The following is a 27,748-nucleotide window of genomic DNA, read 5'->3' on the forward strand; positions in this document are numbered from 1 at the left end:
CTCCTCAGAGAAACAGACAAGACAAAACCCAAGTGCTGGTTTGAATTAGCAAGCCAAGCCTCGAGATACAAACCAGACTGGGAGAAAGCAAGGCAAACTGACAGAAAGCGTCCTGAACACAGCCCAGTGTTGGTGAAGAAACATTGAGCTTCTTTTAGGGTTGCAGTTGCCTTTTCCTTGAAGAACCCAATGTTAAACGCAACTGCTGCATTCATATGCATTCTTTTTTTTCTTGTGCATTGCTCTTTAAAAAAAATCTTTCAATACAGAATTCTTTAAGGACCAATCTGAAAATACTGATTTAAGTGCTGTTTGCACCTGCATGAGGTTTGAGTCACTGCTGAGGGACTGATTATAAATCAGTCAAAGTCCCTTAGCTGTTGCTTCATAGTGAGCTTCCTACCTAGGCAGAATTTGCAGGTGTCATAAGCTGCTCCCAGTGCAACAGCATCTAGCAGAAGTTAACAAAAGTATGCAACCATGTAACATACATTGATTTGGCCATATTCAAAGGTAGTCCCAGAACTCATTTTGACAAATCGTTCACAAACCTTTTCCATCACCCGTTTTTTTTTTTCGCTTTTTCTGAATTGTTGGTCATTATTGACTTGTGCGAACAAGGATTATTGGTAGAATAAATTCCTTCATGTGCATCAAAAAAGTTATGTGAATTTGCACTTTGCACAATGGTAAAACTTAACTAATTGATCTCATCGCGCAGCTTCTCAAGTATTGTTTGTCATTCTGCAATGCTTCAGCCGTAGTCCGTCTTCAAAGTATTTCTGTATAATTGCCTCCCAAAGCACAACAGGCACCCACCTCCGAAAGTAATGACCACTTTTATTATTTTGCTTGCTTGCTCATAATTTGTTATATATGAAAATTATTTATGGGTAAAACTATTGATTGTAATGTAATATTATTAAACTATAAATTTAGTAGCATAATTTTCTTAGTGATATTTAATGCTCAATTTTAGTCTCATTGAAAGGAAACGGTGCATTATTCACACGTTTTATGCAATATTCCAAGTTACATTCGCAACTTTGGATGAAAACATAACTATAGGCTTGCCCAATTCAGAAAGGCAGAGGTGCCATCATCCTGCTGAGTTTAGCTCCAGTTCTAATTAAACACACCTGAACCAACTAATGAATAATGCTGGGAACGTCTTGACTTGTCTGTTGGTACGTGTTAATTCTCTGTAAGTTGTTGGCTTTAAAGCATCAGGATTGGACACCATCGCTTTCGTTTGTACCATTTGTCATTTTATTGTTTTTGAATGTTTTGCTTTTGACTAAGGGTGGAAGTCAGAGCCAGTGTGAATTGGTAATCTGTAGTCTGGTCTGGATTTAACGAAAAGTTTTAAGTTGTTTTATTCACTGTAGAAGTATAAATGTGTAAACCACTCTGTCAAGATTGATTGCATTCGATATTTGTGTGAACTGCGTATTTTTTTATACACTAGCAAATGTTTTCTTTTAGTTTGGCAGTATGCAAAAATCATTCTATCAGAATTGACTGTTAGTTGCAACTCCTGTAGACTTTATGCAAGGACTTCTTTTATGCATCAGCAAAGCAGCTGGCATTTATAGAGCAATTCAATCCGTTTCATCCTGCCTTAGAAGGTGCGTAGCTGCCTGTGTTGGCTGTAGACAACAAGGCAGCACACTAGATCTAGCCTTTTCTGTAGTCTGGGATTACATCATCCAGGCTTTATCCTCCTCTTGCCATAAACCCAAACATATTTACTGACTCACTGTGAAGTCAGAAGGACACTTCAATGCGTTATGTGGCGTTTCAGATGCCGCGACTGGCTGATAAGAAAATACTGGAGCATTGACATTGTTGATAGAGCATTGTTGTCATTTTCTGAAAGCTTATGCCTGTATATCTTTGTTGAGGGATTCCCTTGAAACCATGTGGTTTTACCTTATGGTGGTATCCTCGGTCAGGTTTGACTCATGCACCACAGGTTTAAAGGTGTATGAGTGAAAGCGGGTTTGCGAGCTGATTTGACTTGCAGTCAAAGTGAGATTCCTCAAATTGAAATGATTAATAAATTAATAAACAAATCCCGGCATGTCGTTGACACTCACTGCTCTCGCCATCTTCAGGAAAGCGAACGCCGACCTCACGGAGAGCCTGCTCTCTCTTGTGACTATAAACACCTTATCCATTTACATGTAGTCATCTGCCACTGAAGAAGCCCACTCACGAGGAGAATGACGACAGCGCTCATAATACCGCCACTGACGTGAGGCCCCGGGAACGCCGTCTGCTAACACCGCCTGGATCGGCCCTAAAAAGCCAGCAGAGTAATGTGAAGTGCAGAGCCGCCTCTTTTTATTACACTGACATTGATGAGTGGAAATAAGTGTGTTGCACCGAAACAGCTTTTATTAGTTGTTATGCTTTTAAATGAAGGTTTTTTTTTTTTTTTTTTTTTTTTCATGCTTCCAAGAGCATTAACTTAAAGGAGTAGTTCACCCAAAAATGAAATGTACTCGCCCTCGAGTCGTTCCAGATCTGTATGAATTTCGTTGTTCTGCTGAACACGAAGGAAGATATTTTGTAACCAGGCTGTGTTGGGTCACCATTGACTTCCATAAAAAAATTTTTTTCAACTAGTCGATGGTGACCCAAAACAGAAACGTTCTTCTAAATATCTTCCTTCGTGTTCAGCAGCACAAAGAAATCCATACAGGTCTGGAACTATTCAAGGGTGACTAAGTGATGAGTTTTTATTTTTTGGGTGAACTTTTCCTATCTTGTAGGGTTTTTTTTTGCAGTATTTCAAACATTACACCTTCCAATAGCGGCTTGTTTCTCGTAAAAGTGAGTGTTTCTTGTAATGCGGACTATTTTGCAGAATTGTATTTTTGGATTTCGCAATATGACATATTATGAAAGCCTGTTTCTGTCTCAAGGAAGTTGTGAGGGAAATAAAGCTGATAGGTGAACATTGACGTAAGTCAATACTGAAATGTACCATTTTTTTTTTTTTTGTGCAACTTCTGATGCTTCCTTCAACTCTGCCTCTCATCGTCTCGAGTTTGCCCGGTTGATTTACAGCCCAGATGAATGGCAGAAATGCCGTCTGTCTGGTTTCCTAGTTGTTACAGCTTCAAGATATTTTCCACCTGCGCTTCAGCGGGAACAGAGGCTTGCAAAAATGCCCAGCACCCCGAGGACGGAGCCAAGTACCCTCCACCTTCTGACCCACACCGAGTCTCGTTTCTGCTTAACACTGCGTTCTGGTAAACCGTCTCAGCGGAGCATGCAGTGCGCTAGAAGGACAAGTTTGTGTTGATTACGGTTTGGTTAGTGGATCACAGCCCGGTCCTTGCGGGGATTGATCCAGCAACCTTCTGGTGACCGGCTAGGTGCACAAAAAAAATTTCACTCCTGATTCTTCGTTCTAAAGTTGCGAAGAAACCTGATGAGGGAATCGTAGCTGGGAGGTGGGGGGATATGGGACGCAGGGGGTCCGTGTTATTCTTTGCCTCCTGCTGGGACGGTTCGTGGCAGGTGTGGGTGTCCGTTTGGTAGGATGGGATGATCTTCAGCTGCCAGTTGCTGGCAGAAACAGCAAAGCTCTTTGTTTCTCTCTCACTCCCTCGCTCTTTTCGGGCCGTTCTCTCGCTCCCTGAATGCGTGCTCCAAGCTGTTGCCTTCGTCAAATCAAGTTGTGTGGGGCAGATGTCACAGGCGCAGTGGAATGCGAGGAATGCGGAGGCTCGGAGAGAGAGCGAGAGAAAGAGAGAGAGAGAGGGTGTGTCTGGGGAAGGGTGTGCAGAAACTCAAATCAGTGTAGTGGTCTCTCTGCTGTGGAACCATTTCTCTCAGTCAAAAAAAAACTAAAACTATAACGCTCTTAATTGCAGCTTTATTCTTATGTATATAAAATTTGTGACTATTTTTCGTGATGTGCCTTTATTTATAGCTATTTATATTTTGAACTTCGTCACAGTTTTTTAATTTGAAGCGGAAATGGACATTCGTGGGCAGCTATGCAAACACTTTAATGGATGCTAATCAATAGGCGGAGAGCTCTGCTAGTGTACATTTGTTGACAATTTTAGCACAGTGTTTGTTTTTAGTAAGAAAATTTGAATAGCATTGTATTTTTTTTTTTTTTAAACTGTTACAAATTTTAAATAAGAAAATATATTTTTTAGCATTTTTTTAAGCTATATAAAATTGTAAAATATATCATTATAATACAGCATATATTATTAATAATATACATATGACATATCTTTCATACATTTCATAATTAAATTAAATCTCTTTTTTTAAATGAGAGAGGTTTAGTTTTTTGATACGTTTCCCTGAGTAAAGATTTAGAATTCATTATATTAGAATATTAAGTGTTTTTTTTCCCCAGTAAACAAAATCTAAACGTTCTTAAAACAATACATTTAACTTTAGAATAAATTAAAGTCAAAGAAATCTAACTTTTTTCAGGTTTTTATTTTTCTGTCAACACCTTAATATTGATGCTGTGAAAAATTAATAGGCAATGAATTGAAGATGATACATAGCATGTTCACTTGATATATTAGTTGATGCATATTACACACTGTATTGTATAATGGCCATTATTTATCCTTATTAAAGGTTTTTACGTATAGCCCTTTTATTACCAGATGACTAATTGCAGTTTTTTTTTTTTGTTTAGTTTTTTTTAAATGTTCATGTGAATGGTCACAAGTTTTATCCCCATCATTTAAAAGCAAATATATGAAGCTAAAAGCTTTACTTCATAATTTGTGGTTTCAGTCATGAAGGCGGTGTTGTTGAGAAACGCGTGCTTCTCTTTCATTGCTTTTGTTGCCATCTTTTGGTCACTGTAAAACTTACAGAACATTTTCTTTCGTCTCAGGGCGCAATGAGCTCATCGCCAGATACATCAAGCTGAGAACAGGCAAAACCCGCACAAGAAAACAGGTACGCGCCTCATATATACTGTCGATTGTATCAAATATTTGTTTGCATTACAATAAACAAGGCTTAACGAATTTTTGGTTGAGTCAATGAAATATTCCTTAATAAATCATAAAGCAGCTAGTGTGCTGTGACTGCTTGTTTTTTGTTAAACCGTCTGGAAATTCTTCAGGTATCTAGTCACATACAGGTGTTAGCGCGGAAGAAAGTTCGAGAGTATCAAGCAGGTATAAAGGTAGGTTGGAAACGCACATCTTTTCCCTCTTTGGTTACGGCTTCTCTCTCTCTTTCTCCTCCTCCTCCTCCTCTTTTTCTTTTCCTCCTCTTTGGCTTTTCTGTTCTGCAGGTTTCTAGCCATTTGCAGGTTCTTGCCCGGAGAAAATCTCGCGAGATACAGTCAAAGCTGAAGGTATGCGCTTTCTTGCGGGTGGGCCGGGGCTTAACAGCAATTGCCTTTGCACAAACCAATGAGACATCGCTATAAGTTCCAGTTATCTGTTGGCTGAATAAAAACCCGAGCGTTTGAGTGCTTGTCAGTATTTGGCACGAAAACAAAGCTACAGAAAGCCGCGTCATGTAGCGTAGTGCTTTGTGTTCGGCGCTGCTGGTTGTCGTAGAGGCTGAAGGTGCATGATTGGCTGAGATCTTTGCCCGTTGGCTTTCCTGTAGCTCACTGTTTCTTCAACCTTCCTTTTCCTTGCATCCAGAATCCATGCGTCTGTCAACAATACTCGGTCTTCACTCGTAAGATCTGTCTGAGAAAGTGCTGGATAACACAATGCAGTAATGCGGTCGAACGATATGGTTTTTTTCAGATGCAGATTATTAGCCTGGCCGTGATATAAACTACTTTGCTGAAATTAAATGAAATATTATTATTATTATCTGTGTGTGTGTGTGTGTGTGTGTGAGAGAGAGAGATGGGGAGAGAATTTGTAATATAGTAAAAATTACTTGTGTAAAGACCTTTTTAAAATGTGTACATTTAATTTGTATATTAAGTGATTTTATTCAGGATTGCAAAAAATACTAGAATAACGCTGGCCTATTTTTTTGTTTTATTTATTTATTTTAGCCCATTGAGGATAAGTGAGTGAGATTTCAAAATTACATAAATGTAATTTACATAAGCAATGAATTCTGAACATAAATACATAGCATTTGCTTTGTGTTGTTTTATCATTTTAGATTGTAGAGTTTAGCGCCCCCTGACAGTATATTCAAGAACTAAAACAAGTCTTTTTTTTTTGTATTTTAAAGTAGTGCTCATTGCATTTTTTTTTAGGTAGGTCATAAATGCCCCTCTTTTGCACAAAGTATTACAATTTCTCCCTGCAATATTCTGAAACTTTTTCACTTGCGAGCCATTTTTAAGATCAAGAAAGTAGTTCTAGAATAGAATAGATCTAGAATAGCATTGAATTTCATGCAGTTAGCCAACTTTGTTGTCAGAGACGTTAGGTTTAGTAAAATTGCTCTTAAAATATTGTACTAATGGTCTTTCTTTCTTTTGATTCAGGCCATGAACTTGGTAAGTGTGGATTTGAATTGTGCAAATTATTGTTGATTTTTTATTTTTGCTTCGCTTTGCTTGGCTGTCCTGCACAGGTTCAGTTTACATCCAGCATCGCCATTATAAAGTCCTCCTCTCTGGCCCTGCGGTGTGCATAGATTGCTCATAATTCTTGTGTCAATAATATGCCTGGCCGTTTCGCTCTCCGAAGTCCCTCTGTTTTATGCACCGCAGATCATACAGGCTTCATAGATTCGAGAAACGTAATTGTGAAACAACACCACTTTTTGTGGTTGTGCTTCCGAGTGAACTGGGAGTCTTTTTATTATCCCCCGCTCATTTATTGTGATGCAAAGTGACGCGCTGCACGCTCAGCCTCTGGAAAACTGGAATGTCCCGCCAAACCTATAGTTAAATAGCTTTCATTTGCGGGGCATGTTTTTCATGGGGTATAATTTAACGTCCATGAAAAAGGAGCCCGACCAGATATGGTGAATGACTGGTGAGCTTGAAGGCCAAACTGGAAAGTGGTTCAAAAGTGTGCGTTTGTTTGACATCCCAGGCCAGTATGTTGCTTTTGCTTCGCTGGCTGCACAGTAATTGATATCTGTCAGATACCTGTTTTGCTTTTCCCTTTTTTCTTTTCTTATTAGAACTGAAATCCAAAGACACTGATTTTGAAATGCATTTTTTTTTATGCGGTCTGCTTATTCAGTAACTAATGATTAAAACAACTTGGACATATTTGGAAAAATTTTACATTATTGTTGCTAGTGGACCCATTCAGTGGATGGGTGCCGTCACAATGAGAGTCCAAACAGCTGATAAAAACATCACAATAATGCACAAGTTATCCACACCGCTCCAGTCCATCGATTATCTTGTGAAGTGAAAAGCTGCGTGTTTGCAAATAAGAAAATGCATCATTAAGGCATTTTAACTTAAAACTTTTTTTCTGGCCAAAAGTCTGTGGTAATGCTTTTTTCCATTGGGGAAAAAGTCCATCCCCTGCTGTCCTGTCACATCAAAATATTCCATATCAACACAGTTGATCATCTCATTTGCATACTGAATCGTGATTGGTCTTCTTTCTGACTAAAAATAGAGACTAGATGCTATTTACACTAAGTGCACATCAATTTACACAGTTATAATAGCAGGATATACTGCTTATTGCAAATAGTGGCAATAATCTGCAGTTCAGTATTGTAGTACACTATAAAACAGTATGCAATAACAACTCATCGAGTGTCACCCTTAATTTTCAGCTTTTTGATAATTTATCGAAGATAGCTTTTCTGGTGTGATTTTGAAATTTGAAAAGGGAGGAAAAAAAAGTTTGAATTCACTAATTGATTTCACGTCAAAATAAGTACGAGACGCTCATTTTACCATCTGTACCACTGGAGCTGACGGCAAACAACCTTACCTGAAACACTTTTCCATCGCTGTCTTGCAAGCTCTGTAGATGTGAACCTAATTCTCTCTGTAATTCATTTGGTGCTCTCTAATCTCCTATTCCCCTTTTTCTGATGCTTTTGGTCTTGCTCTATCATAAATCGGCAGGCTGCTGCTTTGCATTCGTTGAAATTAACAATGATATTGTTTGTATTTTCTCCTGGGTTATCCTCCTCACCCGTGTCTCTGTCTCCTCCAGGATCAAGCGTCCAAAGACAAGGCTCTCCAGAACATGGCGGCGCTCTCCTCTGCTCAGATCGTGTCTCCAAGTCTAATCAAAACACCTCTTCCGCCTCTTCCACAGTCCCCTTACCCTCCAGCTGCACGGGTACGATTTAGATTGCATTTCACCTGAAAGTTACCCCGTACGCAAATGTTTGGAGCGTTTCGATTTATTTTGACTGCTGTTTTTCCAGTTCTGGCCGACCTCTATCCCAGGTCAACCCGGACCCTCTGAGGAGTGAGTAACTCACTAATTCAAAACCGTTTTTCTTTTTGTTTGTGTTTTTGGCACGTTTAATGGATCGCGTTTTTATGTATCAGGCTGGTTCTTAAGCACAATCCAGGAAGAAGTCCTGGGCTTGGCCGCACCAGCTACGCGTAAGTTCCCTCCACAGAGCTTGAACTGATCTTTCGCTAGCTTGACTCACTGCTAGGGATGGGAATCTCCTTTAGATTGCATTGACAGTAGCATAATAGGTTTAGCTGTCGATTATTTCACAGATTCATCTAGTATCTTGACTTTAAGAGAGTGTAAATGTTATATATTTAATTATTTTAAATTATTTTTTATTATTATTATTATTAATAATAATAATAATAATAAAAATTTTTGTTTAAAAAAATAAAATATTATTATTTTATTATTTTGTTTAGCTTTTATTGTAATATTAGTTTTAATTTTTTAAGCTATTTTGGTAATTCAGTTTAAACTTATTTTGGTTACCTGGCAAAGTAACATTCATAAATGTTATTAAAAATTAGATGAAAGACTTAAACTTGTAGTTCATTTTAGCTTTACTTCAATTAACAGGTGTTTTTAATAGTATTAGTTAACACTAACAACGCTGTTTGAATAGTGGAAAAATCGTGAGAATGGTGCATCCGTTTATTGTTTGTGCACAAGATTAATATGCCATTCGAAAATATAGAAATATATTTAAAAATACACGATGATAAACTAATAAATAACATTGCAATAATGTTCGAAAACTTCATGTGCTTAAAAAAGTTGGAAATAAATGAATGAAGTTATTAAATTATAAATAAATAAATAAATAAGTCATCCATTACTTCAAAATAAACTATTTTAGATGCTTAGCTCTGAATTATTTATTGGCTAGGAATTTCTCTGTGCATTGCTTAGTAATCACGAGCAACTGAGAAATTAATTGTTTTAAAAGTAGGGAACACTTATTATTTTGTAGCGTTCGCTCTCTTTCTTCAGATTTCAAGCTCACAGTTTGGCTAAAACTTTGCTGTAGGTTCAGTAGGGGTGCAGGAAATGCCATTAGAGTCAGATTTTAGCATGCTGCTCTGTCTGGGTTCTGGTTTTTATTCCCAGCATTATCCACTGGCAGCCTGATTCCTCTCTACATCGTTGGCTCTGTGGTCTCTGCTGAGATCTCTCGAGCGCGTGTGCTATCAGACGCCAGCTAGCGCACATGACTTCTGTCGTGTTACACTCCTACTCTGAAGTGGGTGAACTTACGCTTAGCTGATACGGCCAAAACAAACAGCTGTGGGATACGTGAAGCGTCGAGGTGTGAAATATCCCACCTTTAAAGCAAAAACAATAACAAAAGGGTTCCCACGGTAATGTATGTTTTGTACTGAAATGAATGGGGACGGTTCACCCAAAATGCAAATCCATCATCCTTCACTCCTGAAAAACCTGAATGAGTTCCTTTTTTCTGTGACACAGAAGGTATTTTGAAGAAATTTGGTAATCTGTTGACGGTAGCCAAAAAATACATGGAAGTCAATGGGTACCGTCAACTGTTCGGCTTCTAATATTCTTCAAAATATCTTTAGAGATCTGTAATCAGTATCTTTCCATCAAAACATCGCTGATTGTTTAAAAACTGCTAGTTGTTATCACAAAATAAACCACAGACCGGCAATCAGGACCCTGATGTCTTGATTTTGGCAATAATGACTGGCTTACTGTCCACTATACTTTATATTTCACATACAGAACCAGTAAACAATACGGACAAGCGATATTGATTCAAAACGAAATGTCGATTCCATTTTTAGTTTCTAAGTATGTTTTTTAAAAAGTCAATTTTCTGTAGTCAGTATAATTTTTTCTTTATAGAAATAGATTAGTGTCTATTATTATGCTAATCATCAGCTTGATATTGCTCTTGTCCAGCACAAAGCTTGTTTGCAAGTCAAACTGATGTTCGATTTGTGAGCGATTCATTTTTTTGAGTTGATTCTAAACGATTTCGTCATTTTTTTTACAATCCTTATCCAGAAATCACAAATGTTTGCAAATGGTCAAAAAGTGTGGGAACCCCCGTAATAGGTGATGTTTGACCCTAGCAAACGGTCTTTTCGTGTGCAGCTTTTGCCCGAGTAACTTTGATTCTAACAAATCCTGAACACTTTTTCAGCATCAAGCCATTTGCACAAACTCCTTACTCAAACATACCGGGACCTGTTCAACCACCCTTAGGTAAGTGTGCAAGTGTGCAAGTAGTAGTTTCTTCAGTTTGCGCGCGCGGTCGAGTCTTATCTGGCGCCCCCTTGTGTTTGTGCAGCGTATGAGTCTCTGGCCCCTCCACTCCCGCCGGTCGCCACGGCGGTGCCCGTGTGGCAGGATCGCACCATCGCCTCCTCCAAACTGCGTCTTCTGGAGTACTCGGCGTTCATGGAGGTCCCTCAGGACCAGGACTCTGTGAGTAGACAGGAGCGATGTGGTAGTTGAGTAAAGTTTACAGCATCTCTGCTCGGTTTACAGTAAACGCTGCTTGACATGAAATACATCTCTTTTTTTTTTTTGCATGCGTTTGGGAGCTCACGCGCCGACTAGCTTCCCAAATTTGACACGAGTAGCATGTAAAAAATGTCTGTTGCCAAAAAAAGAGCTCATTGTAGTTTTCCAACCAAAATAAAATCTAGATGGTTTAATGTTTGAAAATGTTTTAATCTTAATCTTAATAAAGATTAAGACCATATAAATATAAAATATATATATATAACATTTTTGTATCACAATTTTACAGTTAAATTTTGAAATAAAAATATTTTTAAAAATTAATAAGTAAATAAAAAATATTATTAATATAAAATATTATATTATAGTCGTGTGTGTGTGTGTATATATGTATGTATGTGTGTGTGTATATATATATATATATATATATATATATATATATATATATATATATATATATATATATATATGATATATATATATATATATATATAAACCTTTAAAGAAATATTAAACTCTTTTTATGAATAATAAATAATAATTAGATTTTAAATGTAAAAAAAAAAAACACAAAATCTGACAAATTATTAAAAACATCAAGTGTTTGAATTTTTTATTGAGCATATATTATGTACACACAAATCATGACCATTTTTATACTTTCTAGCACATTATTAATTAAATTAATAATCAGATATTGCTCTTGTTTTAAAGGAATAGTTCACCCAAAAATGATTATCATCATCATCATCAAGGAGTTCCAAACCTGTATGAATTTCTTCTTCTGCAAAGATATTTTGAAGAACGTTTGTAACCAGGCTGTTTTGGGTCACCATCAAAATATCTTCCTTTTGTGTTCAGAAAAACAAAATTCATACAGGCTTGGAACTACTTGAAGGTGAGTAAATGATGACAGAATTTTTTTATTTTTGGGTGAACTATGTTACCTTTAACTACGTTATCAACATAACTTTTAAGACATTTGAATGAATTCACTTGTTTTTACATATTCATATTTCTTCTCTTAGATAAATAAGAGCGATACAGCATAGCCTGATGGTTCTATTAGTATCTGTATATCTCTGCACCTGATTCAAGTCATCAGTTTGAGAGAGATCCATGAACTGAGTTTGTCAAATTCAGAAACATACAAAATAAGCCGAGGACTGGAGTTGAGAACCACTGGCATAGACTAATTTTATTAGTTGCAGACAGACTTACGATATATTTGCCATTTCCTTTTACAGTACAGCAAACACCTGTTTGTTCACATTGGCCAGACCAACCCCTCCTACAGCGACCCTCTGCTGGAGACGGTGGACATCCGACAGATCTACGACAAGTTCCCCGAGAAGACGGGAGGCCTCAAGGAGCTGTACGAGAAGGGCCCTAATAACGCCTTCTTCCTCGTCAAATTCTGGGTGTGTGCATTTGTGTGAACGTGGACACAAACCTTACAGAAAAGCACTTAATTGGTTTTTTTTTTTGGCCACATATTGTACATTTCTGCTACATATGTGACCCCAGAGCACAAGACCAGTATTATATTTATATAATAGCAATAGCAATAGCCAAAAATACATTATTTGGGTCAAGATTGCTGATTTTCTTTTATGCCAAAAAAATCATTGGATATTGAGTAAAGATTGTGTTCCATGAAGATATTTTGTGAATTTCCTACTGTAAATATATTAAAATTTTTGATTAGCAATTAACAGCTTTAAACAAAAATAATAATAATAAATATATATTATTATTTATTATTATTATTTTTATTATAATATATATATATATATATAACAATATATATAATATTATTATATATATAATATCATTATATATTATATAATATTATTATATATAGTAATAATATTAGTTATATAATAATAATATTATATATAATTTTTGTTGTTGTTGTTTTGCACCCTCAGATTCCAGATTTTTTTAGTTGTATATCTTGGCCAAATATTTTCCTACCATAACAATGGAAAGCTTTTTTTAACCAGCTTTAAGATGACAATTATGACCGGTTTTGTAGCCCGGGGTATCATACAAAACCAATCGTAAGGGTCACACAAGCTTTGCATTGATGTATGATTTGTTATATCCATTTGAATATCTAAAATGCTGAGAATAACCCCTTTTAAAGTTTTCCAAACTGGGTTCTTAGCAATGCATATTACTAATCATTTATATATTTACGGATGAAAAGTACCTTAACGGAACATGATGTCCTAATGATTTTTGGCGCAAAAGAAAATGCGTACTTTTAAGCTGTACAATGTATTTTGGGCTATTACTACAAATCTACCCCAGCGACTGGTTTTGTGTTCCTGGGTCACTTGTGAATGATGATACTGAGCTGGTTTTTAACCTCTCAGGCGGATCTGAACAACAGCGGCGTTCAGGATGGACCGGGCTCGTTCTACGGAGTCAGCAGTCAGTACAGCAGCTCGGAGAACATGACCATCACCGTCTCAACCAAAGTCTGCTCTTTCGGGAAGCAGGTGGTGGAAAAAGTGGAGGTCAGTGAGGTCGGCCTTTAATTGACTGAAAAGCGCTGGCGTTTCTCGTATCTGACCGTGCTTTTGTTGGATTTACAGACGGAGTACGCTCGTGTCGAGGGAGGGAAGTGCTTGTATCGGATCCATCGCTCCCCAATGTGTGAATATATGATCAACTTCATCCACAAGCTCAAGCACCTGCCTGAGAAATACATGATGAACAGCGTATTAGAAAACTTCACCATCTTACAGGTAAAAGTCTTTCCCACCCTGACATAGACAATGAGAAAATCTTTTAATAACGCATTAAAAATGAGGCACTTTGACCTGAACTGAGACATTGTGGTGCTGTCTTGTTTTTCCAGACTCGGTCAACCTGGTTTTTAAATGTGCTTTATGAATAAACCTGAACTGAAATTAGGCACATCAACGATCTAGATTTAACTGACATTAAATAAGTTGTTGTAATTGATTGGAAACACAAAATAAAATTAGAAATGTAATTAAAATTATGAAAATATATCCTTTCAAAATATCAACAATATATAATAATAATTAATATAATATAATATAATTAATAATGGTGAAATGTAATTTAATGCATTCAATTTAATTTAATAAAATATTTAATTTAATAACACAATGTATAAATGCTTTATAAGAAAATATAATAATTTCACACAAGCACGTTTATGGCGTTTTATGCACACACAATTTTTTTCATAATTATCAGATCATTATGAAAATGTTCATTATTTAATGATGATATGATAATAATGATACCACTACTAATGTGTAATTTAATGCTATTGTATTTTGCTTGAAAATAATCACAATCATGTTGAAATTTTTAGCAATATTCGTAGTAGTATTAATAATAATAATAGCAAAATAATTTATGATCAGAATAAATTGTGCGTTTATTTTCTTAAATGTGTTAGAAGCAATATAAAATGATAAATATTTCATCAAATAAATCGTTAAATATAATTATGATGCTAAAATTATATTTTTTGTTTATTGCTTGGAAATAATAATTGCAGCCAGCGTTTTCTAAAGTCAAAGTTGAACTTTCCTCCCCTGTAACAGAAATGCTCTTTTCGGAGATGTTTAGTGTTTGTCTTCTGTTTGACCCGCCGCAGGTGGTGACCAACCGGGAAACCCAGGAGACTCTACTGTGTATAGCGTTTGTATTTGAAGTGTCGACGAGTGAACACGGGGCACAATACCACGTCTATAGGCTCATCAAAGACTAGCAGCGCCGCCGCCAGCTGTTCTGACAACAGACTTCTGATGCTTTGCACAGTCCCTCCGTCTCACGCGCGGAGGAATATGCCAAATTGTCCAAACATCGGAGGAGTACGCCAAAATGTTACAAAAAAAAAAACCCAAATGTTTTGCTCGGTGCAGAATTTAAGCCTTTTGAGGACATAAAAAAAAATATAGTATTACTCTGTCTAAAAAAAAAAAAAAAAAAAAAAAAAAAAAAAAAAAACTTTTTTTGTATTTGTTTTTAAATGCCTTAAATACAAAGTGGGTCACGTTGGTTTCGTTGCATATACAGATCATAGATGTCTTTTAAGCTTTGTTGTGTCTCCACGGAGGGAACGTGAACGTGTTTGGATGGGAAAGAACGTCATGGAAGACGACGTGTGCCGTTGATGAGCGGCGCATCGAGCGTATTACAGTGATGTAAGGGTGGATCGTCTCATTTTACCCCAAAATCAGAAGGAAAAATATATACCATATGCATATTTTGGATAAAGAAAATGAAGGCTATTTTTAGGACTACTTATTTACACTAACTACACTGAAATTCTTATTCCTGAAATTCTTATGCAGAAGAAAATGCATTTTTTAAAATTAAAATTAGTGCTTTTTTGCATTACAGTAAAAAGAAATGCGATTCATTTTCTTCAATGCGATATCATAATGTCCCTGAACTAAGTTTTTCTTTATGCATTTTATATAGTGTTTTTTCTTTTGATTTTGCGGTGAAATGTGACCTTGCTGGGTTTTGTGCGATTTGCCCACTTTTGCAAAAGAGGACCAGGTCGGATAGCGGAGGGTTTACATTCATTTTCGTAAAGGACAGACGTACTGCAAACACACAGCAGGAAAACAACGTCTGGACTCTATTTAACCGAATAACCGCAGATGTTACTTTTTCATCGGCTGTCCTTCGAACAAGAGAAAAGGCCTCAGAAACTTTTTTTTTTTTGCAGGTACTAAAGGATTTCGAGCAGTTGACCCAAAACGTGAGTGCCTTTCTTCAAAGAACTCAAATCGATCGATACTCTGAAGTGCCTTTTGACTACCTCTTGACGTAAAATAGTAGGAATAGATCAATTTCTTCGCGCCACGAGGTGACAAGGTGTTTAACTCTGCTGTTCATCGAAGCTTTCACGAGATGCATGAACCGAGGAAAGGTGGGATTGTTTGAAAGTCGTGTCTGAATGTTGCCCTGCTACAAGGAAAGCGCCGCCCGCCGAGATTTTAAACATTTAATCCTGCAACAATACCTCGAGAGAATTCGTTTTATGTCTTTCTTTCTTTTTTAATTCGGAGGACGTTGCGTTGCTGTCGTCGTATCTGGTGCTTTTTCAAACCCTGGAAGAGAATGTTTGCATTTCCAAGCCGTTTCTTTTTCTTCACCGTCACAATGTATCTGCACTGGGGGTTTTTTTTTGTTTTTTTTGCATCAAGCACATTTTTCTCGGCTTGACGTCAGATCCTTTAGTTTTGGGTTCAAGTGTAAAAGGGAAAGTCATTAGCGTCGCCCTGTACTTCAGCACGGGTGTGCGTCGTTACAGTTCTTACGGTTTGTGCATCTCTGAATCTCTTTTTTTTTTTTAGATGTAAAGGTGTTTTTAGAACAAGAACGCACCAGGTGTTCGACATTACAGAAATATGCCATTTTAACAGTGCTGAACTGAGATCATGTTTTGCTACTACTGAAAATGTTTGTTTTCCCTTTAGAGAACTAAAAACTTGAACTTTTGACCCGATTCAATGTTTTTGTTTTTGTTTTCGTTGAAGCCATGTAGCGTTTTTTGTTCCACTCGCCCCTAAATTTGAAAGACGGCACCATTTTGTATGAATAGTGTCCTCGGGATGGTTGTTGGTGCTCGCTGATAGCAGTTTTATGTCTAGATACGTTCTGAAGGTACTGCTAATTCTTTGGTACACCTTAAAAAACGGAAATGTAATGTATATTGGTACAGCCTTAACCTACTTTTTTTTTGTATGTTTGAACTTCAGTGACGACAGTTTCCTCAATTGTATTTTTTTCTTACAGGCTTTTTTTTTGTCTCTTTTTTTATAATTATTGTTATTATAATTATTAAGTTTATGTTTGCTCTTTGACTTTCAATTGATGCTGTATGCATACATTGAAATTTTTGTGTGTTACTGTTATTTTATGCCATAATCTAAGTGGTGTTGGCAAAAGCTTTCCCCTTGTTTTTAACTGTTCATTGTGGCCTTGGATACCAGTTGTGCATTGCAGTTATGTATATCTTCAATGTTAGGGGTTTGTATAATATAATCAAAACAATGTATAGCAATACCAATAAAATGGCATGGGTCTCCTTGGACCATATTTCTTAAAACACGCTTACAACTTTGTAAAAGTGTCTTATTCTCTTTCATGAATGAGGCTCACAAAATGTAACAAGGTATGTGTATATGTTTAATCTAAATTACATGAAAATTTTGAAAGGCAGAATTAACACGTTTAGTATTTTGTATTGCTGCTATTAAAGCAACATTAAAGAAATGCCTTGGTACTTAGAGTACTATAGTAAATGTTCAAAAACTTGACTGCATTGAGCTACATTTCAAATTTAGGATGTTTGTCTTTTTAACTCTATAAAGTACTTTTGCTTTAATGCGTTAATTCGTTTTATTAGTACGCACGTATAGAAGCGCTCCACACAAATAATTTCAAAATATACTCGAACGTCATCGCTAATACTCAACAACGCCCCTGATTGGTCCGTTTTTAGAAGCGCAAGGAAAAGTAACAGGAAACCCGTGACAACGTCATCTGCTCAAGCAACGCTCTGTAAAATAATTACACCCCGGAATAGTTATTTAACAGCTATTTTATTGAAATTACAAAGTGGATATTTAAATTATACTAATTAATATTTTGAGACGTTGCACCACTCCGAATAGAGACGATAACAGTCGAGCGCTTATCTGAGGAAAAACTCAATTTCCCAGCATTCCAGTGTAATAACGTGGCGCTGGTAATGACGAAACCGTGACGTCTGCAAGTCGGCGTAATAAACTTTGGTGCGTTTGCCGCAAAGTACGTTTTTTGTAGGAAACAAGCAAAAAGTAAACCTCTTTAAACACTATTGAAAAACTGCGAGATACAAACTCGTGCGTCAGTCACGGGGAGACGCTTTGTCGTGCGCCCAGCAGCTGAGAGCGAGCCCGTTCGCTCGTTTTACAAATTAAAAGTTTACAGTTAAATGAAAAATGCCCCTAAAGCGGACTGACTTCTCTGCGGTCGTCATCCAGGTCAGTGGCAGATGAGGAAGCGGCGGTCTGACTGTAGGTGGACGGGATATGAGACGCACTGAGCTCACGAAAGTGTGTTTATAACATCGACATTAGAAGCGCTAGAGCGAAACCGTGTGAAGCACCGAAGGTAAGATTCAACGGCGTTTACTTGAAATGCGTTCTACAGCGTTCGCGCGAATTCTGTCGCATGTTTGCACCCGTCTCTTTCAGTACTCTACACGACTACTCGTTTTATAGACGTGAGCATTTAATGAAAATACCACAGTCCGCTTTAATGTTAGAAACCTGTACCGGCCCGTTTGTTTTACATTTAACAGTGCATGTGCGTACGGGTGTGACAGAAATATGAAAATAATGCTACAGACGAGCAATCTATAATGCTCACTGCTGACAACAATGTAAATATATAGAAAACATTAACACGCAAATTATATGATAATAGCATGAGAGATGTGTTCAATTTATATGTATGTATGTGTGTGTGTATATATATATATATTTGTATAAACGAGTTTCCATAGATTTAACCAGGAATCTATGAGTAATAAACAACACTCTGAAAGTTTGAAAAATAATTGAGTTTTATATATATATATATATATATATATATATATATATATATATATATATATATATATATATATATATATATATACACACACACACACACTGACTGACTATGTTATATATAAATTATTTTTCACACTTTCAGAGTGTTGTTTATTATTAATAGATTCCTGGTTAAATCAAAAATAAATAGCAAAAAAACAATCGCGAGAATCAGAAAAGTTTTTGTTTTTAATTTTACATTTTTTTTTTAAATTGAAAGTTTTAATTGAAACTGCTAGATAAGAACTTGGAACCTGCAAGAAAAAGATAAAATTTCTGTCTGCCATTTCTTACGGTTTCGTGCTGTTTATATATCTCACAGTAATTTTTTTCTCAGATCCCCCCCATGGTGTAAACATGCTTCCCTAAAGCACTGATAACATTATAACAACGGCCCAATCGCTGGTGTGTCTGGTATCAGCAGTAAACACGGATCGTCCCGGCGCCGTCCAGTGCTTGTGTGCAGCAGCTGCGTCTGTGTTTACTGTCCCTGGATGATCATAACGCTGGAGCAAATGCTGTTGCTTACTGGTGTAAAATGAATACAGACTGATTTACTGTCATCACAAGCACACGCTGCCACAAACATTCAGCTTAGGAAGTTTATGTTAGGAGGATCTTTGGGATTTGCAAGAATTTGGGATCATAAAAATACCATGGTACATTATTTTAGCGTATGATGTGCCATAATATTACTGTAGTGATGACAATACCATGTTATTTTGATATATACCATGGTACAAGTGCCAAAAACATTGTAGTACCATATTAGTACCTTTTTTTTTAATTTTTTGTTGTTGCAATGTAAGGGATGGCACCGGCACAATACTATTTATTTAGTTTTAATAATTAATAATTTTATTTTAAATTAAATTAAAATGTATTATACATTATTTTACATTGATAACAAATTAATAATTTTGATAAATTAATTTTATTTTAAATTAATATTTTAATTTTAAATGAAAATGTATTATTTTACATTTATAATAGATTAATAATTTTATAATTAATTTTATTTTAAATTAATTTTATTTTACATTTAAATTTATTATAAATTATTTTAAAATTTACAATAAATTAATAATTTTATAATAAATTTATTTTATTTTACATTATGCGCTTTGTACATAAAATGCATGCATTTAGAATGTGTCCTGCTTGATTTCATTTTATTAAGAGTATTGTGAGAAAAGTTAGAAACGCAAGATATAAACTTGCTAACCGTTATGTAAGCGATTGAAAGAGATGCTTTCAATGTGTATAAAATCACATTTCTAAAATTATTTATTTATTTTAGGCTAGCATTTTGTAGTTAGTATAATGTGTGCTGCGTGTGTGTGTGTGTGTGTGTTTATATATATATATACATACACACACAAGGTTATCTTCTCAATCACTGTGCATGGTGTGTTCTGTACTGTAAGCATCACCATGGCAACACAGAGAGTGGACCTTTGACCCTCGGGATTGAGGCGGAGCTATCATGATATCCAGCAGCGCTGTGGGCTTTTTGATTTATGAGTGTTTGTGTATCAGGGACTCTGTCTGGGGCTCAGAGGTGTTTCAGTTACTCGTACGACTGCGGACCGACGAGCGCCACTCTTACATTTTAAGCAGGTCAGGTAAACATGAAGCACGCTTTATTTTAGATTGGTGAAGCGGTGGCTTTGCGCTTACGTGAAGTGAATATCTTTATGAAATTTGTCATGTTTGTAAGCTCAACGCGTTCGATTATTATTAATGCATTTGTATAGCATTTCATATTTTCCACAGTACAGTTCCACAGAACTTTTTTTCTTTCTTTTTTCTGTGAAGTATTATGAGTAAACAGTCTCAGACGTTCAGTAACGCTAGTTCAGAGAAATCCGCAACTGACTCAAACCGTTTTGTTTTGTGCGTCGAAACTGGTTTAAGCGTAAACTGGAAACTTTTTTTTTTTTTTTTTTATCTTTGCAGACTGGCTGCAACCATCCCATAAGACCCATCGCCATGGCAGCCTCAGAACCAATCGGATTCCGCGTCTTCTCTCTCAACTGCTGGTGAGTTTTCTCTAGCTGGAGAAACCCAGTTCTTAAATTCTGCAGAGAATGTTTTTCGTTGAAGTTATAGTATTAATTTACTGCAAATGATCCCCGAATGCAAGATGACGGTATATAGGGTCGTGTAAGCCGATGTAGCTAGTTTTGATTGTTTTAGGGGGATCCGATACCTCAGTAAGAACTGCAAAGAGCGCTTTGTTATGATCGGAGACCTGCTGAGTCGGGAACAGCTGGATATAGCATTACTGCAAGAGGTAAAGCTGTTTAAAATGTTTAAATGAATTCTCTATTCATAAAATATGGCATATTCATATTTACATTCACTGCCACAGATACGCTACCGTCTTCTCTCAGCGTAAAAATGATTGACGATCATAATCGAAGCAAATATATTAGTGGGTCTGTTTGTTTCAGGTGTGGTGCGAGAAAGACTTTCAGTTTTTAAAGAAGCAGCTAAGCAGCGCCTATCCGCACTCCCATTATTTTAAAAGGTCAGTTGTGATCTGTAACGCACGAAAAAGAACACAGACTACGTTTTTAATAAACGCACAAACCGATATGAACATAGGCGCAATAAAAGATGCAAACTTCTCCCCTTTAGTGGATTTATAGGCAGCGGGCTGGCTGTGTTTTCCAGACACCAAATCCATGATGCCTTTCTGTACAGATACTCATTGAATGGATATCCATACATGGTGAGTCCGATCAGTCACATGCACAAACATCAACTTACATTTGAAAATAAAGTTTTAGGCAACATAGCACGCTCCTAAATAACATACTGGTTTTATAAAATACCTATAGCTATGCATAGTAACAATATTAGGTTTTTTAAACAGTGCTTTTGTGCAGAACGCCGCCCCCGCCATTATAGGCACAGGCTCACTAGCTGTTGTTTTCATGCGGCGTTTATGTGGCCTCAGTTTCCTCTTTCAGCGTCAGTCGAGAGGTTATTCTGGTGGCTTGTTAATAATCAATTCTTATATCAGGCTCAACATGGCGACTGGTTTGGCGGTAAAGCCGTCGGGAAGGTCTTGCTCAACATCCGCGGGCTGAAGGTTCATGTATTCGTCACTCATGTAAGTTCATGCAAAATGCGTATATCAGTGTTATATTTGTTACTGCTTATCATGTTTTCATCTATGAGAGTATTTTTATTATATAAATGTTTGTGCTTTTATCATGTTTTTGTTTTTATTATGAGAGTTTTTTTATTATATATTGCCGGGAGAAAGACTCCTATCTCCCGCACCGAGTGGTTCAAGCCTGGGAGCTGCAACAGTTCATAAGGTGCTAAACGTCTGCTATATTTACCCACGGCTGCGGTGTATTTTGAGCCTCATGTAGGTTTTATTTGCTCAGTTTTTTTTTAATAACGGCCTCTCTGCAAAACTGCCACAGATTCACAATGAAGCCAGCGCTAAAAAGAAGGCTCTTTCGAGTGGTCCTGTTAAAATGTCTCACAACTTTTACTTTTTCTTGTAATATTGTAATACATCACAGTTATTTTCAAGCCTGGGAGCTGCAACTTGTGTGTGTTCTGTGTAAGGTGCTAAACGTCTGCTATCTTTGTCTGTCTGTCTGTCTGTCTGTCTGTCTGTCTGTCTGTCTGTTCTGTCTGTCTGTGTGCCTGTGTGTGTGTTGTTATTTGCTGTGTGTGTTTTTTGTGTGTCTGTGGCCTCTCTGCAAAACTGCCACAGATTCACTGTGTGTGCCAGCGCTAAAAGTGTGTGTGTGTGTGTGTTGTGTGTGTGTGTGTGTGTGTGTGTCTCACAACTGTGTTACTGTCTGTCTTGTAATGTGTGTAATACATCTCTGTCTGTTTTCAGTGTGTGTTTGTCTCTCTGAACTGTCTCTGTGTGTGTGTGTGTCTCCTGTCTGTCTGTCTGTCTGTGTGTGTGTGTGTGTCTCTGTCTGTCTCTGTGTGTGTGTGTGTGTGTGTGTGTGTCTCTGTCTCTCTGTCTCTGTGTGTGTGTGTGTCTCTGTCTGTGTGTGTGTGTGTGTGTGTGTGTGTGTGTCTCTGTCTCTCTGTCTGTCTCTCTGTCTCTGTGTGTGTGTGTGTGTGTCTCTGTGTGTGTGTGTGTGTGTGTGTATTATGCTAACAACTGGCTGTCTTTTTGTATGAAGGCACACCAGTGCTGGAGCGGACGCTGTGATTCTGGGTGGAGATCTGAACATGCACCCGGACGATCTCGGCACCAGACTGCTGAGAAACTACACAGGACTTCTGGACTGTTTCAGTGAGACCGCTAACTTTGATGTTAGTACTGCAGCATGAGGCCGCCTGGATTATTGTAATGATCGAGTGTGTGTGTGTGCATTATAAAAAGTCATAATTATGATTTATGGCAGCCATCCTGTCCTTTATTTTAGGGATGTGAGGAGGGATGTACTCATATATCAGAAAACCCATTCACGAACACAGATGGGCTCGTTCCTTTTGGAGGGGGAGTCCGTATAGACTACATCCTGTTTAAGGTAAATATACTTGTTGGCATTTACATTTACGTTTTAATAATTTAGCAGACGCTTTTATCCAAAGTACAAATGAAGTCAAATTATTTTAATGGTTTTTCTAACGCTCTTAACCGTTGCTTGTGCTGCGGTGTAGTCGTTTAAGCAAAATTAAAATGAACAAAATGATTACTTGCATGTCAGATCTGCAGCTTTCTTTACCTGTACGCTCATGAATGAATGAATCAATCAATCATTTTTATTTATATAGCACTTTTAACAACACAGGTTGCATCAAAGCACTGAACAATTTGTTATTAAATGCAGAGACGGTCTCTGTAATCAATTCGACGATGATCGCTAGAAGTTAAGTGTCCTCAGCAAAGCAAGCTGGTGAGACCAAAACCCCATCCATACAGAATGGAGAAAAAAAAACCTTGGGAGAAACCAGAAACTCCTGTGATAGGACGCCCAGCACTTAACTTCCAGTTGAATGAATGCTAACAGCTGTTTTCTGGCAGGGATCAGGGGAAGTGGATGTGAGCTGTGAGTCTTTGTCCACAACTAAGGGCCCTGTTCCTGGACATCCCTTCCCTTATTCTGACCACGAGGCTCTCACAGCCGAGTTCCTGTTTACACCGACTACAAAGGGAAATGGGTGCTCCGAGAGACGGGCTGGCTGTGTTTCAGGTATTTGCTTGGAATAATAAAAACACGCATTTTGCTTCAAAAACAATTGCTCTCTATTTTCGAAGAGCTTTAATAAAGTTTAAAAAATGACCGCTTGATCCATACATGCTAGTTTTTTTTGGGATATGCTATGCGCTTTAAAGGAACATTGCACCCAAAAATATTAATCACTCAATCTTACATTGCTCAAAACTTCTACAAATAAAAACATACATACATGAATGAATGAAAAAGATTGTTTAAAAAAAACTGTGAGTAAATGATGGATCATTTGACTCAAAATGCAAACAACAATGTTAAAAATAAACAAAAACAGTAATATTGTGAAACATTGTTACAGTTAACTGTTTTCCATTTTGGTAACGCTTTATTTTAAGGTGGCATAATACAGATTTAATTAGCTAATTACGTGCTTAGTAGTAGTCATTGTACATACGTGAAATAAAATGTACTCATCGTGTAACTAAGTTACGGAACAGCCTGTGATTTATGTCGATGTAACATGCAGCTACTGTTACACACACGTTACACAGCTACTTATGTACATATCTTGATGCACTTTATTTTAAGTAGCGTATGCCTGTGTAATATTCTGTCATTTGAATGTAATTAGAAAGGTATAGCATGTATTTAAGCACATGTGTGACAATCTTTTGGTTTGATGAGTAGCTGTGTAACAGACTTGGTCTGTTACAAATGTGTAACAGTAGCTGCGTATTACGTCTACATAGTTACAAACTGTCCCATAATTTATTTACATGGTAAGTACTTTTTGGTTTAAGTACAACAGACCTTAAAATAAAGTGTTATCTCTATTTCAGTGTATTTTATCATGTTTTCCTTTTATTCAAAGTAGAATTTTTAGAATTACTTCAGTCTTCAGTGTCACACGATTCTCCAGAAAACATTATACTTTGCTGATTTGCTGTACAACAGACATTTCTTATTATGACAATTAAAAACGGTGCTGTTTCAAAGTTTTGTCAAAATTTGTAATGCAGAAAGAAAGCATTTTGTAACATTGTCCTTGTCACTTTTGGTCAACTGAATACTTTTTGAGGAATAAAAGTCACTGAATGCAAACATATAGATGTTAGAGTGTGTTTTTTAATCCGGACACTTTGTCTCTTTCTCAGATAAGCTTCCTGAGCTGGTCAACACAGTCAATGAAGCTCGTACCGAAGTAAAGGTGGGTCTTCACTGTGCTGAGCGCATGCGGCACACAGCGGCACGCACAGGCATTATGGGTCTTGTACTGTTAGTGCTTGAGCTAGCAATCGCCGCCGTCCCGTTGTTTGCTCTGGGAACTGAACAGCCCTTTCCCAAAGCCTCTTTCTACCTGCTGGGGGCGCTGTGCTTTGCCGTCCTCTTCTCCACACTGATGCTGTACGTCTTCTACAGCATGGAGGTGAAGGCACTACAAGGCACCGAGGACCAGATGAGACTGGCGCTGAGTAGCTTTCAAGAACAGCTTAAGGAGTCCCCCGAGGTTTTATCCTCGGACCGTTCGCAAAGGCCCCTAGGTAGCAAAGATTCAGCCAGAGAGTTAAACCAAATGTAACGTTTGAATAGAATTGGAACTTTTTATAGAATTATGTATGACTATTTTACTATTACTATTTTATCATGTCTTAACTGACCACTTTTATGCAGCTTTTTCACATCGATGTTGAGGATACTTTTACCTGGAAGCAAAGTTAGTAAGTTAGCAAAATCATTACTTTCATGACAGATCTACTTTACTTTACTTTACTTTAGTTATTTCATAGTGGTTCCCAGAATGACTTTAAATTATGAAAAAATAATATATATATATATATGATATATAAATAATTAAAAAAAAAAATAAAAATTCATGTGGTTAATTAACCTTACACATTAACCCTGTTATTATTAATATCAATAATTATTCATTTAAAACTCAAATTTATTATTTAGTTATCTAAGTAAATGGTTAAATGCATAATCTTAAAATGCAAACTGAAATCATATTTTATATATTATATATTTTACATCTTTTTTTTAAAGTGCATAGTTCACACACACACACACACACACAAATTAATATAAAATAATATAATATATATATAATACGGGCATTCAAATATCAAAACTATGAAGGTTGAAAGCCATTGCTTTAGAAGAATGGACCAGTATGAATGATATATGACGGCTTATTATCACCTGCTCATTGAATGTTGTTTTTCTTTGCTAACATTTGTAAATGGAGACCTGCTGGGCAGGTGTTTCTTTCCTTTTATTTGTTAAATGTTTCCAATCATCAGTTTGTGACGTTTTGTGCATTAATTGTGAACTTGACGCTTAACTGTCCATGCTAAGACCTTTCGGGAAATGAGAAGAAACCTCATCTCTTCATTCATCTTCAGTTACTGTTTGAGGAAGTCGAGCGGAGAAGAATAAAACCACACAGCTGTAATTATTATTCGATTATTTGGTCGAACCACTCCATAACTGTTTGTTTTTTATTTGTTTAAGCTGTCAACAATCCTCGTGTCTCTCGTGTTAACGGTTTATGACATAACTGTATCTTTTATAAAAAAAGAATAAACAAAGCACATCGGTTTTCAGCAATCTAGCGTTTTGATTTGGTTTCAATGCGATCTGCCCTCCACAAGGGTGCAGTGTAGGTCAAGTATTAATGGTAGCTCTTATTACACAAATATACAGCATGCTGTCAGTTGCTGCATTTAGTAGATATTAGATTTTAGTTTTTTTAATAACGTTTGATGTCCTCAAAACCGACATCTATGGACATGGTCAACCAGCGGTATTTGATACAGATACCAGTTTGTTTATATATAACTTAAGTAGTTCAGGTAAAATAGTTTTTTTTTCGATCCGAAGGTGCGAGAAGAGAAAGCGACCTCTCCTCTTTGTTCCTTCAGAACAGGACGAGCCCGAAGACTTTCCCATTCGCCCGTCTGACGCGCTGTCCTTCACCGCTGACGTGTTCCCAACATTAATGATGTCTCATTGTGGAGCGGGACCTGCCCATGCAGATGACTCGGGCGCAGTTTTTTCACGGGTGTGGCAGGATCTGCTGTCTTCACATGTGCTTTTGCTAACGCCGTCTGCTCCGCTGATGAGTCCCCACCTTAGTCACGGAGGTTCTCAGCGGTTGTGCTCATGCACGGCCTCGGGGCTGCACTTAAAAGGCCTTTGTTCATAAGAAAACAATGTCTTAAATTAATAGGTGGAAAAACGTGTTTACGCTATCTGCAGTGCTAGTGAAACGCCGAGAGTTAATGCTGAAAGTGAAATGGTACTCCGAGAGTTCATTCGGGGTTGCTTCAAGCCTCAGTAGACGCCCTTTCTGATGGCCGGGTCTCCTGCAACAACTGGATTGGCAGCTTTTCCCTAGCAACATACAGAAAAAACATACAGTTATAAAGTAGTAAATGTGTATTAATAAAAAAAATAAAAAAAAATTTAATTAAAAGAGGCTTTTGATGCAAACTAAAAAGTAAAACAAAAAAATGATATTGAGACAAATGTAAGAAATGACAGCAATTTAATCGATTTGATATGTAGATATATGAAAGCTGTAATTAAGTAATTGCCTCCTCATGTTATGGTCATATTTACTGCACAATACGTTTATATAAATCAATGTTTTACCTCGATTATGCTTATAAGCGAAGTGCATGCATCATAGCTACAAAAGCTATTCATAGCTACAAAAATATTAGTAGTGTTATTTTTAAGAAAAATTGTAAACTCAAAATAAAATAAAAATATATATATATATATATATATATATATATATATATATATATATATATATATATATATATATATATATATATATATATATATATATATATTTGTTTTAAATAAAATTCAGTTTCGGTCCTGGATGCTCGATACAGCGCTCTGATTGGCTGCTTCACCTCATTCTGTTATCTTCACACAGGGACTATATTTTGTAGCGGAAGGTGCCACTTAATGTTTTATTAAAACACAATGCGTAAAAGCGACCGGATTCTTAAAAGACGCTGAACGTAATGAACGTATACACCTGCGCGTCGTG

At 36.8% G+C, this 27,748-nt stretch overlaps 2 protein-coding genes across 10 annotated transcripts in view; both read left to right on the forward strand.

Moving 5' to 3' along the window:
* Positions 1-16,988, forward strand: part of tead3b (TEA domain family member 3 b) — a 33,202-nt gene extending 16,214 nt beyond the window's left edge. For 2 of the 9 annotated variants that reach the window (XM_043242079.1, XM_043242081.1), the window contains 12 exons: positions 4,889-4,953; positions 5,123-5,185; positions 6,470-6,481; positions 8,121-8,249; positions 8,338-8,381; positions 8,465-8,521; positions 10,543-10,604; positions 10,690-10,826; positions 12,113-12,286; positions 13,247-13,390; positions 13,469-13,621; positions 14,512-16,988. In XM_043242079.1, coding sequence (XP_043098014.1) covers positions 4,889-4,953; positions 5,123-5,185; positions 6,470-6,481; positions 8,121-8,249; positions 8,338-8,381; positions 8,465-8,521; positions 10,543-10,604; positions 10,690-10,826; positions 12,113-12,286; positions 13,247-13,390; positions 13,469-13,621; positions 14,512-14,625 — 1,154 coding nt within the window. In that variant the 3' untranslated portion in view covers positions 14,626-16,988. Of the gene's footprint in view, positions 1-4,888; positions 4,954-5,122; positions 5,186-5,296; positions 5,360-6,469; positions 6,482-8,120; positions 8,250-8,337; positions 8,382-8,464; positions 8,522-10,542; positions 10,605-10,689; positions 10,827-12,112; positions 12,287-13,246; positions 13,391-13,468; positions 13,622-14,511 lie in introns of all 9 variants that reach the window. The other 7 variants (XM_043242080.1, XM_043242085.1, XM_043242083.1 and 4 more) reach the window with 7 other exon arrangements.
* Positions 16,989-18,856: 1,868 nt separating this feature from the next.
* smpd2b (sphingomyelin phosphodiesterase 2b) lies at positions 18,857-26,289 on the forward strand. The gene is made up of 12 exons (XM_043242068.1): positions 18,857-19,170; positions 20,051-20,131; positions 20,471-20,553; positions 20,711-20,807; positions 20,968-21,044; positions 21,155-21,248; positions 21,543-21,632; positions 21,758-21,843; positions 22,681-22,813; positions 22,927-23,031; positions 23,529-23,697; positions 24,834-26,289. The coding sequence occupies exons 1-12, from the start codon at positions 19,117-19,119 to the stop codon at positions 25,256-25,258; spliced, it is 1,494 nt and encodes a 497-aa protein (XP_043098003.1). The 5' UTR covers positions 18,857-19,116; the 3' UTR covers positions 25,259-26,289.
* Positions 26,290-27,748: the final 1,459 nt, after the last annotated feature.

Source organism: Puntigrus tetrazona, chromosome 6 (genome assembly GCF_018831695.1).
Source record: "Puntigrus tetrazona isolate hp1 chromosome 6, ASM1883169v1, whole genome shotgun sequence".
NCBI classification, from domain to species: domain Eukaryota; kingdom Metazoa; phylum Chordata; class Actinopteri; order Cypriniformes; family Cyprinidae; genus Puntigrus; species Puntigrus tetrazona.

What these genes read in the sequence shown, in the direction of transcription:
- smpd2b (XM_043242068.1), top strand. Translation starts at nt 19,117, where the DNA reads ATGTTAGGAGGATCTTTGGGATTTGCAAGAATTTGGGATCATAAAAAT. An exon ending in TGAATGGATATCCATACATG is followed by an intron (nt 21,249 to 21,542) that starts GTGAGTCCGATC and finishes TTCTTATATCAG; the next exon opens with GCTCAACATGGCGACTGGTT. An exon ending in TTCATGTATTCGTCACTCAT is followed by an intron (nt 21,633 to 21,757) that starts GTAAGTTCATGC and finishes TTTTATTATGAG; the next exon opens with AGTTTTTTTATTATATATTG.